This window comes from Mobula birostris, chromosome 12 (genome assembly GCF_030028105.1).
Source record: "Mobula birostris isolate sMobBir1 chromosome 12, sMobBir1.hap1, whole genome shotgun sequence".
NCBI lineage: Eukaryota > Metazoa > Chordata > Chondrichthyes > Myliobatiformes > Myliobatidae > Mobula > Mobula birostris.
The window spans coordinates 40,290,198-40,306,779 of NC_092381.1; the positions used below are offsets into that span (position 1 = coordinate 40,290,198).

General features: G+C 36.8%; 2 protein-coding genes across 6 annotated transcripts in view; one reads left to right on the top strand and one right to left on the bottom strand.

The window, feature by feature from the left end:
* The window catches only part of rnf220a (ring finger protein 220a), a 478,182-nt gene extending 465,549 nt beyond the window's left edge, over positions 1-12,633 (bottom strand). For 2 of the 4 annotated variants that reach the window (XM_072273653.1, XM_072273650.1), the window contains exons 1-2: positions 12,271-12,631; positions 10,468-11,207 (exon numbers count right to left, since the gene is read on the bottom strand). In XM_072273653.1, the coding sequence (XP_072129754.1) occupies positions 10,468-11,095 (628 nt within the window). In that variant the 5' untranslated portion in view covers positions 11,096-11,207; positions 12,271-12,631. Of the gene's footprint in view, positions 1-10,467; positions 11,208-12,270 lie in introns of all 4 variants that reach the window. The other 2 variants (XM_072273652.1, XM_072273651.1) reach the window with 2 other exon arrangements.
* Positions 12,634-15,277: 2,644 nt separating this feature from the next.
* LOC140206310 (ERI1 exoribonuclease 3-like) overlaps positions 15,278-16,582 on the top strand; it is a 359,410-nt gene continuing 358,105 nt past the window's right edge. Inside the window, exon 1 of one of the 2 annotated variants that reach the window (XM_072274643.1) lies at positions 15,278-15,344. The gene's annotated coding sequence lies outside the window, so the exon portion shown is untranslated. The remainder of the gene's footprint in view (positions 15,345-16,582) is intronic. The other variant, XM_072274644.1, reaches the window with a different exon arrangement.

The following is a 16,582-nucleotide window of genomic DNA, read 5'->3' on the forward strand; positions in this document are numbered from 1 at the left end:
CGGATGACTCAGAGTCGGATTGTGGTCGGCATGGCAGGGAGAGTTTTTCTTCCTTCTCCCGTCTGCGTGAGATGTGGGACATTTGAGAAACTTTGAACTTTACTATGCTCATGGACTTCTTCATCAAGTTATGGTATTGTGCACTGTTGTAACTATATGTTATAATTATGTGGTTTTGTCAGTTTTTTCAGTCTTGGTCTATCCTGTGTTTTGTGATATCACACCGGAGGAAATAATGTATCATTTCTTAATGCATGCATTACTAAATGACAATAAAAGAGGACTACATGTCTTCATAATCATACAATTTCTCAGAGTCTTTCACATCCTTTCACAAATATACTGCCCAGATCTGTTGTTTGAACCAGTGTTTCAAAAAGATTCATTATGACTTCCTTGTTTTTGTATTCCATGACTTTATTTATAAAGCCTATGGACTCATTTACTCTTTTCTTTTGTTACGTTATTTTGGGTGTGTTGAGAAAGAGTTAGAAAAAGCATGTATGGAATTTGTGGCAAGAAAAAAGTCCACAACCAATAGTATTTTGGATATGGTTCATCTCAAAGGAGGGTTAAAACCAGCAAACTGGTTAATGAAAATCTGGAGCCAAAGCAAACTGATTCATAATGCAAAGTGTAAGAAGCAACCATGTTCACTTTTACTCTACACGCTTTTAGTCAAAGTGCACCTAGTAACTTGATGGAGTCAAGGTTTTGAATTTTCCTTTTTCTTCATACAGTGACTGATTGGTTTGTAGCTAACAATCCTGACCATCAGCCTTAGATATTATTTCCTGAAGAGATTTGGTGTGAAACTTCGATAACTCCTGTATTTTGACATTCACTGACATCTTTAAGAAGGTCCACCACACTATCCTAAAAATGTTGGATAACCCAGGACAATGAAACACTGATTGATCATATTTTTCATGAAGTGGTTTTATAATAAGAGAAAATAATCTTTGAATACCTATATTCCATTCCATTCACATATACTCTATGCATACTTCTATTCAAGTATTCTTAATACATGCCAAACATGATTTCCTAATTGTACTTATTGCATTGATCTGTAAATAATCTGTCCTCATATTTATATACTCTATAAAGCCTATGATATGATATTTCTTCTTCTTTTTATTATTATTTTTTCATGATTTTTCATATTTCCTCAGCCACAGTTCTTCAGAATAGGTTTAAATTATCACGGTTACCTTGCAGGCTTTAGTTCTTGGGCCATACTTGTTCATTATTTACAGTATTAATTTAAAATAGAGCCCAATAAGACATTAACACTTTCACAGGATATCAAAATAGGACATATTGTTAATTCAAAAGAAGACAAATGAAACTCTAAAGAATGATGATAAAATAAAACAATAGCTAAGGTGTAGGAGGTAGAATTCAATGTCACAAAGTCTGAGGAAATGCAGTGTGGAAAAAAGTGAGTAACACCAGTAATTATAACCTGAGTGGAAGTAGGTTCAGAACTGTGGAACAGCAGAGACATTTGGTGGAGTTGGAGTGGGGGTGGAAAACAGGTTCAAAAGATGAATTAGGCAGTATCTCAGGTTGATGAGGCTGTAAAAAAAATGCTAATGCAATTTTAGATTTTATCACAAGAAGTATGGAATATAAAAGACAAGAGATAATGATAACCTATTTAAAAACTTAATAAGATCCAAATTAGATGACTGTGTAAAGTACTGGGCTGCAACTATAAGCAGGATATTAAAGCTTTCATCGTTAGCTAAAATACAGAATCAGATGGGATCTGATAAGAAAAATTTTGACGTGAAGAAAGATTTTAAAAATATTATCAATTTGACTGGAATACAAATTGTACATATATAGGATCATGCTGCCTAAAATTATAAAAATATCTTTAAGGACAGACAGAATACACTGCTTCCAACAGTTGAGGGGTCAACCGTGAAGGACCATTGATACAAGATTAAGAACAAAGACCAGTAGAAACTTCTTTACACAGAGAGTTGTAAGGCTGTGGAATTCACTTTCAGGGTTAGTGGTTAAGACAGAAACTATGTCAACATTTGAGACTGAGTTAGATAGATAGATGAACAAAAAGAGGATAAAGGGATAATGGAACAGGGTGGGTAAATATTATTAGAAATATTTGCTTCCAGGTGTGTTAATCATGAGACAAACTAATTGGGCTGAATGGCCCATTTCTCCGTTGCAACTTTTATGCACTTATATACTTGTGCCTACTTCACAGTTATAATCTTATCTACACTACAACACTGAGTGCACTTTTCTTACTGTATGAATTCACACCTTGCATTTCAGTGTATGTACACTTATTTTATATAACTCTATTCCATATTCTCTAATTTATATTACCATACTCTCTATCTTACCATTCCCAGCATCTACTGAGCACAGGCTCCTTTCCCATTCTTATTCACCGAAAATTTTCTCTTTCCCTTTTTGCATCCTTATTCATGCTGATTATCGTTCTATACAACTTTAACAATATTTTATACATTCCTTTTGATGCTCTTTTTATTTCTGATTTTCATTTAATGTGTCTGTTCATTGATAAACATTTTAGAGAAAAAGAAACATAAAATGTAGCAGGAAAAGATCCTTCTTTCCTTGTATTAAATTGATGTAAGATTTTCAAAGGCCCTACACTTTAGCAAAATAACAGTATCGAGAAGGTGCATTCTCACATGGAGCAGATTTCATAATATCACAGCAAGCTACTTAGATAATACTCCAGAGCCATCATTTACAGTGTTTATTCAAACAACAAGGAACTGGAAATTCATAAGATACCACATAAAATGGTGAAAGAAAAGATGCAAGATTTTTCAAATTCTTAACATCCCTGTGATTCTATATGAGAAATTCAGACAAGTTTCCCAATTTTCAAACAGAGCAGAGTAGGCTGTCCCTCAGGCTTGAATATTCTAATATTCAAGCAGGAATAATAATAATAATAATGGTAAAATGATGACACAAGAAGCAATCAATGACAAATAACTTTTCCTCTGTTTCAGATTTCACGGTGATCAATTGATGATAATGGAAAGATGTGATCAAAGACATTATGATTTCAGGTAGTCAGATAACTAAAGGTCAAATTAACACACGATAAGACCAAGAACAAAATATTTGAAATCAAATATTTATTTCTTTCGGTTGCACCTGGAAGGTTTACTAATTACTTCGAAACATTATAGTCTCTTTGCTTCTACTGACAGGCAGACTGAAAAGAGAAGAAGAAGTTATTATTTCTCTTCCTAGCTTTGTCATAAATAAACACACACACAGAACAGCCTGCCCCCACCTTCATTTAATCCCTTCCCCCCCCCCAACTGAAGGTACTTATATACCTATTTTCTACACAGGCAATAGATTTTATTCATTGCCTGGCTGACTTATCACAGCCTGCTTTTAATGAGGTATAATAAGGAGAGCATTTTGTAGCTACACAGTTGTACTATTTTATCTTCCAAACAGCTGTGTCATGGCTGTTTGTGCAGGATAAATCATATCATCTTCTCCACATATGCTAACACCCCTGTAATTACAGGACACTTTAAATTAAACAAAGAAAACGAAATAGAAAAAAACACCTAAAACTGTTGCACAGATTACAAGCAATAACATGGACCTTATAATAAAACTAGTCATCATTAAAATTAATTTGTCACAGGGAGAAAATATAATCCATTAATTTGACAAGAGCACAACTATTGGGATTAATACCCTGATATCCGAGACTGGTAATCCCTTATCACCTTCTCCTTACAGATTTATTTCCTATTTTAAATTGCTATGGAAATAAATTTAAAGAATACTTTAGGCCATACAAAAATTAATTCCTGGTCATAAGGACAGTTCAATAATTAGAACTATGAAGGCTGTAGGAAAAAAAACTGGGGAATGATTTGTTTAGCTATTTGAGCATAAAGAGTCATTAATAAATAATTTTCTTAATTTCTAGGAAAAATAAGAAGTGTTCAGCCTTTGCTACAATGGATTGACCTATTATTTTCTTTTATTGATTGCACTGAGAAGCAAAAAATAAGTATTTTTGCAAAACTGTTTCAGTTTTATTTCTTCAGTCCTACCCTGCACCACCAGAACCCCCACCCCAACATCAGGCCCTGTCCACAGATCTCTCTTTTCTGTTTAAAACCCAATGCTCTCTCACTTTCTCAATCAATATTCCAAATGGCAATCTGTTAGGGGGTGAACAGACAGCCTGGTTAATATGGATGCCAACTTTTCTTATGCTTGTTCCACAGTTGGGTTGAAGAGGATGGAAAATCTTGTCTATCAGAAATGTAAATGATGAGCTGTCTTCCTGAGGGAAATGGATGACTGCATTTTAGCTAGGGTGAATTCACTGGGTTTCTTGTGTGATTAACAACTCGGTGCCGACCTGTTGTCCTTGGTCTAATTACTTTTAAATTTGCACTTTACATAATTATCATCAAGAAGAATTTTAAAAACTAACTCCTTAAATCAGAAGCTCTGAACAAAATATAAATATGATGGGATAAAATCCAATATAAAATTCCCTAAATTATTTCAAAAATCTTAAAATAATGATCTAGGTCAAAATATTTATATTTTTCACTCAATAGCGGGACTTTACTATTGTCAAGCTAAAAAAAGGAATGATGTGGCACTTTCTGTTATTAATTCACAGTGATATAAAGTTGTACAAAATAACATTAAAACATGGCTTTGAAGAGATTTACCACATTCTGAACTCAAATGTCTGCTTTGCTCCATTCATTGTGATGTTTCCATTTATTGAAAAACACAAGCAGCCACCATCCTTCAACACACATTCCCCCGTCACCAAGCCAGCTCGATTTAAGGTGTTCTCTTTCGCTGATGTGTCTAATTTATCACCCCACTCCATGATTGATCTTTTTCTTATAAGCCCTGTGCCACTGCTGATTTTGCATTAACCACAGCCTTTTTTTTTGAATAAACTAAAACAGCTGTTTGACTTGCACCAGAAGCGAAAGGGACATTTTAATATATTAAATCTGCAAGACTCTGTGAACAAACTGTAAGTGTTTATATTCTTCCAAAAAGCTTCTGAGCTTGTAAATGGCATGTGCCACATGCTAGGTGAAGCCAATTCTTTTGCTCTTTTTTCCCCTGCCTATGCCTTTAAAGAAACCGTTCCATTGTAAAACTTTATGATTTGATTCACTGCTGCTGTTAGGGCACCTGTTTGCTGGTTTTAATTAACTATCTTAACTCCTGGAAAGTTTTCCCCCCCTTTCCAGGCTAGTATCTTTCAGAAACTGGTTGGCTGTAAGCTGTGATTACAGCTTCAACACCAGGGCCCCCAATTTGAAAAGACCTCCTGCCTTCTTCTTTGATCTCGGCTGCCAGAGAACTGCCGGTTGCTATTTTTCTGCCCTCTCAACACTGGCTCTGTCACCTGGCTCTCACAAAGGAAACAAAGGGATGGCTCTTTCTCTCCCTCTCGCACACAAGCAGGAAGACACAATTGAGACACTGAATTATACTTACGGTACACAGCCCACCAGAGCAGCTGCTACCCATTTTTCACACAAAAAAAGGACAAGATACTTGCTGAATAAAGAAAAGTAGCTGGAAAGCAACAGGCAAACCTGTTGCAAGGATCTGTGGCTCTTTTAATGCTACATTTATTAACCCTTAAAAACTTACATTTCTCCTTCCTTATTTTGTTCCTCTTTAAGGGCTAAGATAATTATATTTTCTGTTCATTGATGAACCCTCTCTGCTACTTTCTCCCATCTCCTCAGTTACTGGTCAGATTTGGCATGTTTCTCTTTACCTGTGTAATATTTGTTCCACAACAACTCATACTTTCTGTGTGGAAATGATTTAAAACACTTAAAAGGATTATCGGTTATTAGCTCAGAAATGCTGCCGTTACACGTTCTTTTTGGAAAGGTGTGACAACTTTTACTAATATTGCAGTGGCTGAACATTTGTGTGAAAATCTATAATGGCAACAAAATCAATGACTTATTTGCAAAATGGAAAAATACAACAAGATATGTTTTAAAATTTACTTGAATGTTACCAATTTATTGAACAACAGTAGAAAATCATACTGAGAGATTAAAGATTTTCAGCTTGCACCCTTTACCATCTTTTTCGTTCTCCTACCTGGTATAAAGATAGATCATGCAACTGAGAATTCACAAAATAAAAATGGTAAAACAGGCTTATCCATTATTTGGTGCAAATTTACTTCATTCATTTATTTTTATTTTGAAAACCATTAAAAATGATCATATTGCTATTAAAAACTGTTGACTAATAATAATCCTGGCCATTATTTCAAAAATGTAAAATGTATGCTGTAATAAGTGAAGAGTTTCTAACAATGATTACGTATCAACATATAATTGTGAAAACAACAAATTATGATGATTAATATTCTTTATATTTAAAAGTAAAAATTGGTTATAGACATGTAGTATAATGCTAGCTTGCTTTCTGACAGTAGTCTGCTTTGTTGTATGTGCTATCCTGCTGTCGGAGAGAGCTGAGGATACTGACCGAGTCTCCCTGGTGGGTTTACTGACTGAACATCAAGCTCCCCTTCAGCCTCTGTAGACCAGACACATTGCACAAATGTAGACAGAGGGCAAATGAGCAGTAATTGATGAGAATAAAGATGTTTTGCCAGACAGAGATAGTACCCCTACAGAGAAATGAGGCATTTACAAATAAAACAAGGATAGACAAGACAGATGCCTCACTTTGCTATGGATTCTACGACAAAAATTTAAATTGGGCCACTAACTGTGAACAGAAGACTTTGAAATGAAAAATAAAGAAAGAAGGTCTAACATGAAAAAATGTTGCACAGGGACTAGCAAAATGTAGTACAAGCAGCATTGCCATTGATTGTTAGCATCTGAGGAGCTGTTTGTTTTTAACCCAAAGCCAAGACTTTATATGAAAAGCCTTACACAGATTATGGGTTTGAGAAGCTATCTGTCAAGCACTGTGCACCCCACCCCCAACCTCACTCCATACCACATTTTCCAACAGCGACCAGTGATCATTCTGAAATGCTACAAACCCTGAAATCCCTGCACCCCAACTTTTAGTTAAACAACTGTTGGATGTGTCCACATGCTGCTGAGTCTGTGTTCAAGAACCATTAGTTAGATGCAAGAGTACATAAAGTTTCTTTTCTACGTTTCAGAGAGAGTGCAAGCTGCATGTAAAATGATTGCACGGAAGATAAAAATAATCTTATGCTAAGCCACCAAGACAAAAGATCTTCAGATTTTTCTAATTAGATCATAATGATCCTCTCTCCTTGAAACGTTCATTTTTAAAACCTATCTTAAGTATTATTTCTCTTACTAGTAACTTGTAACTACTTTATTCATCTCTTTGTACTTCAAAAGTTGTACTTGAACAGTAAAGGCAAGTATTTTGCTAAACTCTATTAATTCAAAATAAAATATTGAAATCAAGCAGGAAATTGGCTGTACACTGGTAGTCACGAGCCTCTTTCTGAATCATTTACTCAAGACTCGAATCACACACAATACATTTTTAACAAATGGAAATTCTAACAGTGAAACAACTCTGAATATTTGCCTTGCTACATTTTGCCAATCGTGAAGTACAGTGCTCACATTAATAGATAAACTCCTTTAACTCAGACCTCTATTTTTTAGACGTGCAATATCCAAATCATTTAAAATAACAGGGACTAGAATATCTGTACCACAGCATCATATATTTTGTTTTCTCATTTTGAAGGAAATTTTTTGAAGTTTTAATATATAGGTTCATTTTTATTTCTAAGAGAACAGTGTTTAAAAGCAAAGAACTGCTATGCCGCAACCGAGCAGGTACTCCCTTGGTAGAAGTCTTGTAACAGATTTTTTGGGAAGAAATAAAGAAAGGAAATCGATGGCACTTTGAATAGAGGTCGTCAGGGTTGTTGCTCAGGGAAAGTGACAGATCTGTGTACTAAGCCTCTGGCAGCCCCAAAAATTCCATACATATTACCATTTAGCTGCAATATTTCAAGCTACAGCCTTTGTAATGAAACTCCACTTTGTAAATCAACCATTTATTCTACATGCTAGTGCAATGCAATCAGTGTTAACTAAAAGTAGCTAAAGCAATAAATAGTAAGATGTAGACAGACCAATAGATAAAGCCATAAATGTATAGATTGTTTAACTGACATCATAACAATTTTGCTAATAAATATATCTGAAGAAATGGCACATTACTATCAATTTTTAAATATTACATACCATTTTCAAAAGAACATCTATAAATGATCCACATTAGGCACTCAATGTACCACACTGTCATTTTAAAAAACTGAATACTTTATTATCCATTGCTAGATAAAAATTAGATATTAAGTAGAGGAATGTCTAGTGAAATTTAATTTTTAATTTAAAGCGATGCTCAAAATCAAGTGGAAAGTTATTTATAACAAATCAAATTCATATTTGAATGTGTTTGATTTTGTCATCATTCAAAAAATGGAGATGGTTAACCAGAGGGTATGAAGAATTCCTAAAATATAAACAGATGGCCTGGGATATTGAAGAGGAGGCTTTTAACGTAGCTTTATTAAAATTAAATGTTAATGTTTAACAAATCGTCATTCATAAAACAGCTTAAAACATATTTTGACTAATTGCAGACTATTTCAATGGTTTTCCATCCCATCAGCTTTTCCTTAGCATGTGCACTTACATTTCTAAAAAGCTGCCATTGCATATTTATCAGCTAAAGAAATTTAGTCCCCAGCTCTATGACTAATACGAATATAAGCCAAGGTATTTTTTAAACTGCGGCAACTCACACCTCAGCCTTATAACAAATGGCATTGTGTTAAAGACCAATTGTCCTTTGTCTTGTCTCCTTCGCACCTCAATATTCATTCCTACAACTCTCAAATCCTTTTTGCTACACCGCAGGCTTAAAGACTGAGGCTGCATAATACCAGCTCTCAGCAAGAGCTCAACGCCGATCCACTGCTGCCTTCCTCTCGATTTTTCCATATTAGTGCCTATCATTACCATAAGAAGAGGGCAGAGGAAAAGAGGGGAGGGAAGCACTAAAAGAAATGTGAAAAGGATGCCAGTTGAAATCCAGTAGGAAGAACTGAAAAGATCAGTGTTTTCACATCTGGTTAAGCACTACAAAACACAGCCGTAAGAACACCCATGCAAAGTTTACTTGCAGGGAAAGGAATAAAGTATTCATATAGGTTTCAATTTGTACTACTTCCCCTATCGTTACCATTCCACCAACACTGCTCCAAATTGTTTGCTTAATAAATCAGAAGACATTTATGAAGAAGAAAAGCAACCAGGTTGGTCTTGTCAGGAAGGAAGCAAAGACATCCACGTTTTGTTGTTTTAATTTTTTTTGTTAACGGCACAGGAAGGAAGATAGGGGCCTGGATTCTGACTCAACAATTGCTGATTAATTACTCATTCTTAACATAATATAGCCCATCTGTGTTCCCTACTGCAATCAAACTTTTGAAAAAAAAATCTTTACTTGTCCTCTACATTTTTCACGCCTTTCTACTTCGCCGCTTGTTTTTTGATGCTACTTTTTATCACCCACTTGGTTTTTACCTCCCTTTGCTTTCACTTTCTCCCTCACTCTTTCAGCTCCGTTATTCTTCTCACTTTTGCCCCTTGCCGCCTCTTACTTCTTTTCTTCAACCAAAACAAACAGCAACAAAAGTCAGTAGCTTCCCACAGTTGAGGATTGTTAGCTTATCACCCATTATCACCTCATCTTCCAAGTCCCACCTTTCTTCTCAAAACACTGACGGGCCCCACAAACTTCTGGGATTGCAATTTCACTCAACAAACATCACAATACCGATGCGGGAATTGGCTTCCTCCCTGTTATGGGTTCTTTACTCTCTTTTTTCCCAGAAGTTGCCTGGTTGATTGTGCTAGTGTTGGGGGGGATGGTGATGGAAGTAGGGTGCTGTTGAGTAGTGCTAGTGGTAAGCCTTTCTTTATAAGAATATTCATATCATTAGCTTTCCACTGAACCTGATTTTCAATAAATTCCTTTAAAGAATTTTAATCATTAGAAGATACAGTTGTACTTGCTTTACTTGGCTTTATTTTAAAAGCAGACCATTAAAAACCTTGCTCACAAGCAAACAAACTCCCATAACTGAAATTAAAATACAGATTTTGAAAAGTGATATACTGACAAGAATATTTACTCTGGATGTCTACATATATTTGAGTTTTTATTTGAAAAATGGAATAATTCTGAGTTCAAATAGCTTGAATTTTAAAGTAGCAACTTCAGAAAGATAACTTATTTTATGTCAAGCACAGTTTATGTCAAATGCAGTTACCAAAAAGCTTGTGATACATTAATTGGAACATTTGAATCTGCAAATAAAAATTTAAAAATAAGTTAAAGTAAGTAAATAACACTTACATCTTTCGTTTCGACTTTCTTCAGGGCTTGCAGAATTTTCTCGGTCAGAGATGAGACCTGACACAGCAAAGACCTTTTTTCCAGAGTCATCTAGCTTTAGAGAGCTGGGGGAACTGGATGGGAGCTGGGCTGTGAACTCATATTCCTTGCCCTCAGAGTCTGAAAACCTCAGATGGGGGGATTCGGTTTCATGACAGTTCTTTAGTCTTTTGGCAGGTGTAAAGGCAGACTGATAGCTGTCTCTGTCTTCAGCGGAGGCAAAAGGCCGGAAAGCCCCAACACCACTATGGTTCAACATGCTGATGGGGGTACAGTCCAGGTTTGGAGGTGCAAATTGATGATGCAGATGCAACAGCTGAGGGGGGAAATCTCGGTTCGGGAAGGCCCCTGGCACCCCACCCTGACGATGGTACATTGAAGCAAAGGTGTATGAACCATTGGTGAAGGGGATGTGGACGTCTTTGTCCACTGAGACGGGTACTCCAAAAGGTCTAGGCTGCTGGCAAGAGATAGAAGCATCTCGGCTAGCCTCTGCTGTGGAGGCAAGGACCATCAAAGCTGGAGATGCTAGGGGATTAGGGAGGTAGGAAGAATTCTCCATCTTGAAAGCTGTTCTATGCAAGTCCATTGGAAACTCTTTGCTCGCTGATACCAGACTTATATATGACCTTCTCAAATGCAGGCAAGGCTGGCTTTATAAAGAGCAGTGTGACATCATTAACACCACAGCTTGATAGACCCTATATTAATAAAGAGAACAAAATAAATATTCGCACACACAATCTCATCTCCTTTTGCTTACATATATATATATAAAATACACACCCATATATATTGCATCCTATTACAGGGATTCTGACGTTTGTATAGATTAGGTTCTATTTGACCACAGTAATTATGAAAATCTATACTTAATACACTCTGATGTCAAAAAGTCACCGGCTTAAAGACTGACCCCAAATAACAGAGCCTCTATAGCCCTGTGATCAAAAATGCATTTATTGCTCCGAAATCACAGGAGGTGGTTACTGATTAAGCATTCTTTCCCCTTAAAATCCTGCTCACCAAAGAAATAAAGGTAACACTTCACTGTTTTTCATACAAATATGTTTACTTTTCTGATTTTTAATTTGGCACATGGTTAAAAATAAAGATTAAAATAACTTAACGGTATTGATTTACGCGGTAGAATTGACATTAATTTTAGTTCAGTTATCACTTTGCGAAGCGATCAATAGTAACTAATAACGAATGACAGAGCTGGTAAAAAGGAGAGAAAGCAGGACTCCAGCCAAAAATCGAAACGTACCAGCATTAAATCAGCTCATACTTTTCCAGTCAGACATCAAGACACCAGAAAAACCCAGTTGCTACTTTTGTTACAACTATCAAGATTAATAAGATCCAGTGCCCTATAATTCAGTGCAACTTTGAAACTGAGGTCAATTAAACAGCTAATTTAATGATGCTAAGTAGCGATTATCAAGGAATAAAATAGAGAATAGGACGAAAAGTAAAGCGATTGTGCCGTATAGAATTAACAAGAACTATGTAGAAACACGTTGTAAGTCACTATGAATACAATTCTCACATCTAATAATCACGGTACAATTTATTCTAAATAAGGGTTTAAATAGTTCAGGCGATAAGCAATGAACACGGATTGTCTGGGCTAACCACTACAGTATTTTTAATTGCAAGGTGCACGCACCGGCACACACAGACCGTGAAGTATGTAAACAATGACTTCCGGACAAAGTTGGAGACAACACATCACAGATACATTCTTATTACTGTACTTACTTTAATTCCCAAGGATGTTTTCACTTATTATAATAGAACATATATACGCGAAAATAAAAGGTTTATTTCTTTTGGCAAAACTCTCCTTCAGTATATATGGACTGTGGAGTGGAAGTCTGGAATACCGGGTGTGTGTGAATGAAGTCTGCTGTTGTAGAAGGGTGTTGATTACATGCACAGAGGGATCCCTATCCCGAGTCCGATCAGAGAAGGAATGTTGTGCTGCTGCTCCGCTGCTGCCGCTTGGCTCAGTCAGTGTGTGTGTGTATGTGTGTGTGTGTGTGTGTGTGTGTGTGTATGTGTGTGTGTGTGTGTGTGTGTGTGTGTGTGTATGTGTGTGTGTGTGTGTGTATGTGCGTCAATTTCAGAACTCACTCACCGGGACAGCAATATACCAACGCAGTCCCAACAGCCTACTGCGCAGCCGCATTAGCTCCACACTGGCATCTGGGAATTGTAGTCCGGACACTCGTCGTTTCATCTCCTGCTCTTCCTTTTACCTCTCTTGCGACTTCTTCCTTGTCTCTCTTTTTGCTTATCTTAATTATTTAGCTGGCTGTAATTTCTGTTTCCTCCCTTTTCATGTTTCTGCTTTATCGATTCAATCTTTTTCATTTGAGATACTATTCGTATGTATCTGTCTTTATACTCGCTTAATTCTTGTTTATTCCTTTCTTTTGTTCGCGTGTGAAAATATATAACTCCTAAAATGTGTTTTTACGCACAAAAGTGCATAGATCCTCCGAAGTGTTTTTTTTCAATTCTTACTTTGCAATTGCCCTTTATAATAGAAACTTCTTTTGGAATGTCTTTTCATTATTTTATCATTCCACAGTTTTTATTTGCGCTCTTAAACGTTGTTTTTTTTGCGTTCTCTTCATCTACATTCTTTTTCTGCTTTATAATTGGGATCATTTGCTTACTTTCCTTAAGTATCTCCGCTTTTTACATGGAACTGTTGACCTTTTGCCTTTTTGATTCTCCACTTGATCTCTTTCTGCTTCATGAACCCACCTCCCTCCCTACCGCCCCCCCACTACATTCCTCCACCCCTACCCACACCACACCCCACGTCCCCTACATAAAACCGTTCTGGTTCCGTTACCGCGGGTGCAATAGTTTAGGCATCATCTGCCGCGGTATTTATTTTCCTTGTCTCTTCAACTTCCCCGGATCCGCCAAATCTCTTCGCATAGCTATACTCAGAGCACTTACTCGAAACATTTTGAGCGTACTCGGTTTCTTGTTATTTTCTTGCTGCTCACTCTCTTGATGATTTGCCTTTTCGAATGCCTTCGTGCATTCCTTTAGGTCTGTTTACCGATTCGTTTCTTTTTATCATTTAACAAATTTCCGTTTTAAATTCTTGCCATCGTCTTTCGAGAACGTAGTATTCCCATGTCATATTCGGATCGCGTCTTCAAGGTACGATAACAGGTCCAAAATTCATAATGTCGATTGGGAAAGGATGGGGAGCAAGTATCCAACAAGAACGCAGTTACATATTTTTAAAGTTTCGTGATCGAAGTTATCCCTCTAAGTACCGACTAGGGTGCTCATCGGAAGATTCCTGGGCCTAAAAACACAATGAGAAACATGGTTTCCGGAGCCAGTTATGGACAAAACATAGGTAAAATATTGTCATGCCGAGACTGATAAACTTGAGTCGTTGTGGTACCTACTAGTACACCAACCCATTTGAACAGCCTACATAAGCCCGCATTTCAACGAAACCCTCTCCCAAAATCAATACCTAATATTAATAATTATCTTTTTTTTCCCATTGAACGTAAACAGTTTAACGGACCAAACAGCTCGGATAAAGAACTTGTTAACACTACAAATATGTTGCAATCTACAACAAAATACTCACTAAGATTTACCCTAACAAATTAAAAGGTCGACGCACAAACTCGCAATTGCACGAAAATGCAAAATAATCCGTGTTAATATCGGTGAAGCGGTATTCTATCATCAGCGGTATTACAACCAGCAAAGGAGTACTTTTAATATATAGTTTTTCCAGATTATTTTACACCTCATCACTGTATACATTGTATATTCTGACCATATAATATGGGCACTACAAAGGATTCAGTCAAAACCAAACAAGATAATGCCAATAATATGGCAGGATTAGTTCGAACTACAACAGCATAAATAACCGCATAAAAATTTCATATTGTGATAATGGTTTCACATCTTTTAACTAATGTTACTGTTGGAGGGATGAAACATGATCTAAATTTACATTTAATCATAGACAAAACTTAATTCAGAATTGTAAAATGGCAATGAGATTAAAATTAATTGAAAATTCGCGGCACTTGATAGCAAATCTAAAATGCCTTGCGTTGCAATTCACTGCATTCGCAAGCCTGTTGAATGGAATGATATTAAACTACAATTCCCAGCATCCTTAACTCAAGAAACTAAAGACACTGAAGTCTTCAGTAAGCAAGACATCTGAAGTCCATCACAGCAGTGGGAAACGGGATGCCCTTATCGCACGCTCACAACTGAAAGATGTGAAATAGCATGTTACCATTTATTATTGCATGCTATTTTCTTTTATGATGAGTTTATTAGTAGAACGCCAACTATTTTCGGGGCAGTATTTATACTGGCCGCTGAACGCCTTGCTCAGTCATTTGAGGTTTGCCGTGACATTTGTAAAACAAAAGTTGGTAACAGGTTAAAAATAATAAAAATGATCTAACGGACTGGTTAAATAAAACTACCTGGCACTACATAGTGCGGCTTGGCCCAGTCAAGAACTTTTGATGAAAGGGTTGGAAGTGTGCTGTAGTGTTCTGACCTCGGGAGGCGGATCGCCCGGCAACGATAAAACTACAACCCCCAGAATCCCACCATGTTCCGGGGAGAAGCGCCGCTATGTTGTTGTCTCAACCAAACCTGATGACGACAGTTTCCCGAGCAGTCGGCCCGCCTCTCTTCCAAACCTATTGGTTTTCATTCCGGTCTTCCGCACAAATTTTGGGTTCGGAGTGGCCAGTAGTGGTGTCAATAATAACTCGTGTCAAACGAAAGGTTCACCAAGCAGGATAGGTAGGGTGAGTAAGGCCAAGGCCGATGATTGAAAGTGACTGGTTTGGGTTTATTGTCGGAAAACTTATGGTGTTTCTGCATCGGCAGGCAAAGGGATAAACAAGGGGGCTTTGCATCTTTCAACAGAGTGCAAACTCTGACAACAAAAATAAACTTTCGATTAGAAGTGCTTGAAAGCTGCACTTTGTAAGTGAGCGGGTGCGAGGCCGTTAGGCAGTGGCCTTTCTCATAAATGGTTTTGTTCGGTCTATCGTTAAAGCTTCATTCTTTGAAGCTCTGCCTTGCTTTGATTCAATACAAAATATTCCTGGGAAGGCAAATTGTGCGTTTGCGAAATTTCGGTTCTGCCTCGTGACGTCTCTACCTGTAAAACGAAAGTTATAATAACTTAAAGCTCAAGTTAATAAATCAATGCTTAAACAAGTAATGCGTCATTTTTTTGGAAGGTGAAGTGGCGGTGTGGCAAGCATGATCTAATTTGTGTTTTACAGTATGTGTTCTTTATATTTGTTTGTGAAATGTAAATTTCTAATTGCGGTGTTAAATTTACTTATGGAATGTAAGTATATTCTATTTTTTGAGGCAAAAGTTTAATAGGCTTTACAGTGATCAAGTATGTCAATGTAAATAATATCAAGCAACACACACAAAATGCTGGTGGAACGCCGCAGGTCAGGCAGCATCTACGGAGAGGAATAGTCAATGCCTCAGGCTGATGAAAGGTCTCAGTCCAAAGTGTTGATTTTATTTCTCTCCGTATGGGTGACCTGTTGAGTTCCACCAGTACTGTGTGTGTGTTACTTTGGATTTCCAGCATTTGCATAATCTCCTGTGTATGAAACACAATTGAGAATTGTCTTTTGTTGCTGTCAGTGGCTTTAACATTGAACATAGAAATCGACAGCACATTACAGGCCCTTTGGTCCACAATGTTGTGCCGACCATGCAACCTACTCTAGAAACTGCCTAGAAAGTTGTAATTTGTTTCAAAATTTGGACTCTTGCAGGCTTTTTAAAAAAAATTGTAATAAATTGGGCAAAGCTCATAATTCTAGTCATCCAGTATGAGTGTATAGACAGCTTCTTGTGTTTTCTAATTTGCCTTTGGAAACATGTCACAGTAAATTAATATTTTGACAAGGGTAAATAATTCTTCTCTACCAATTCCCAAAACCTTTAGCTTCAAGAGGTATAACACACCTTCCTTATTTTTTCTACGTTCAAGGCAGCCATGTCTCAGTCT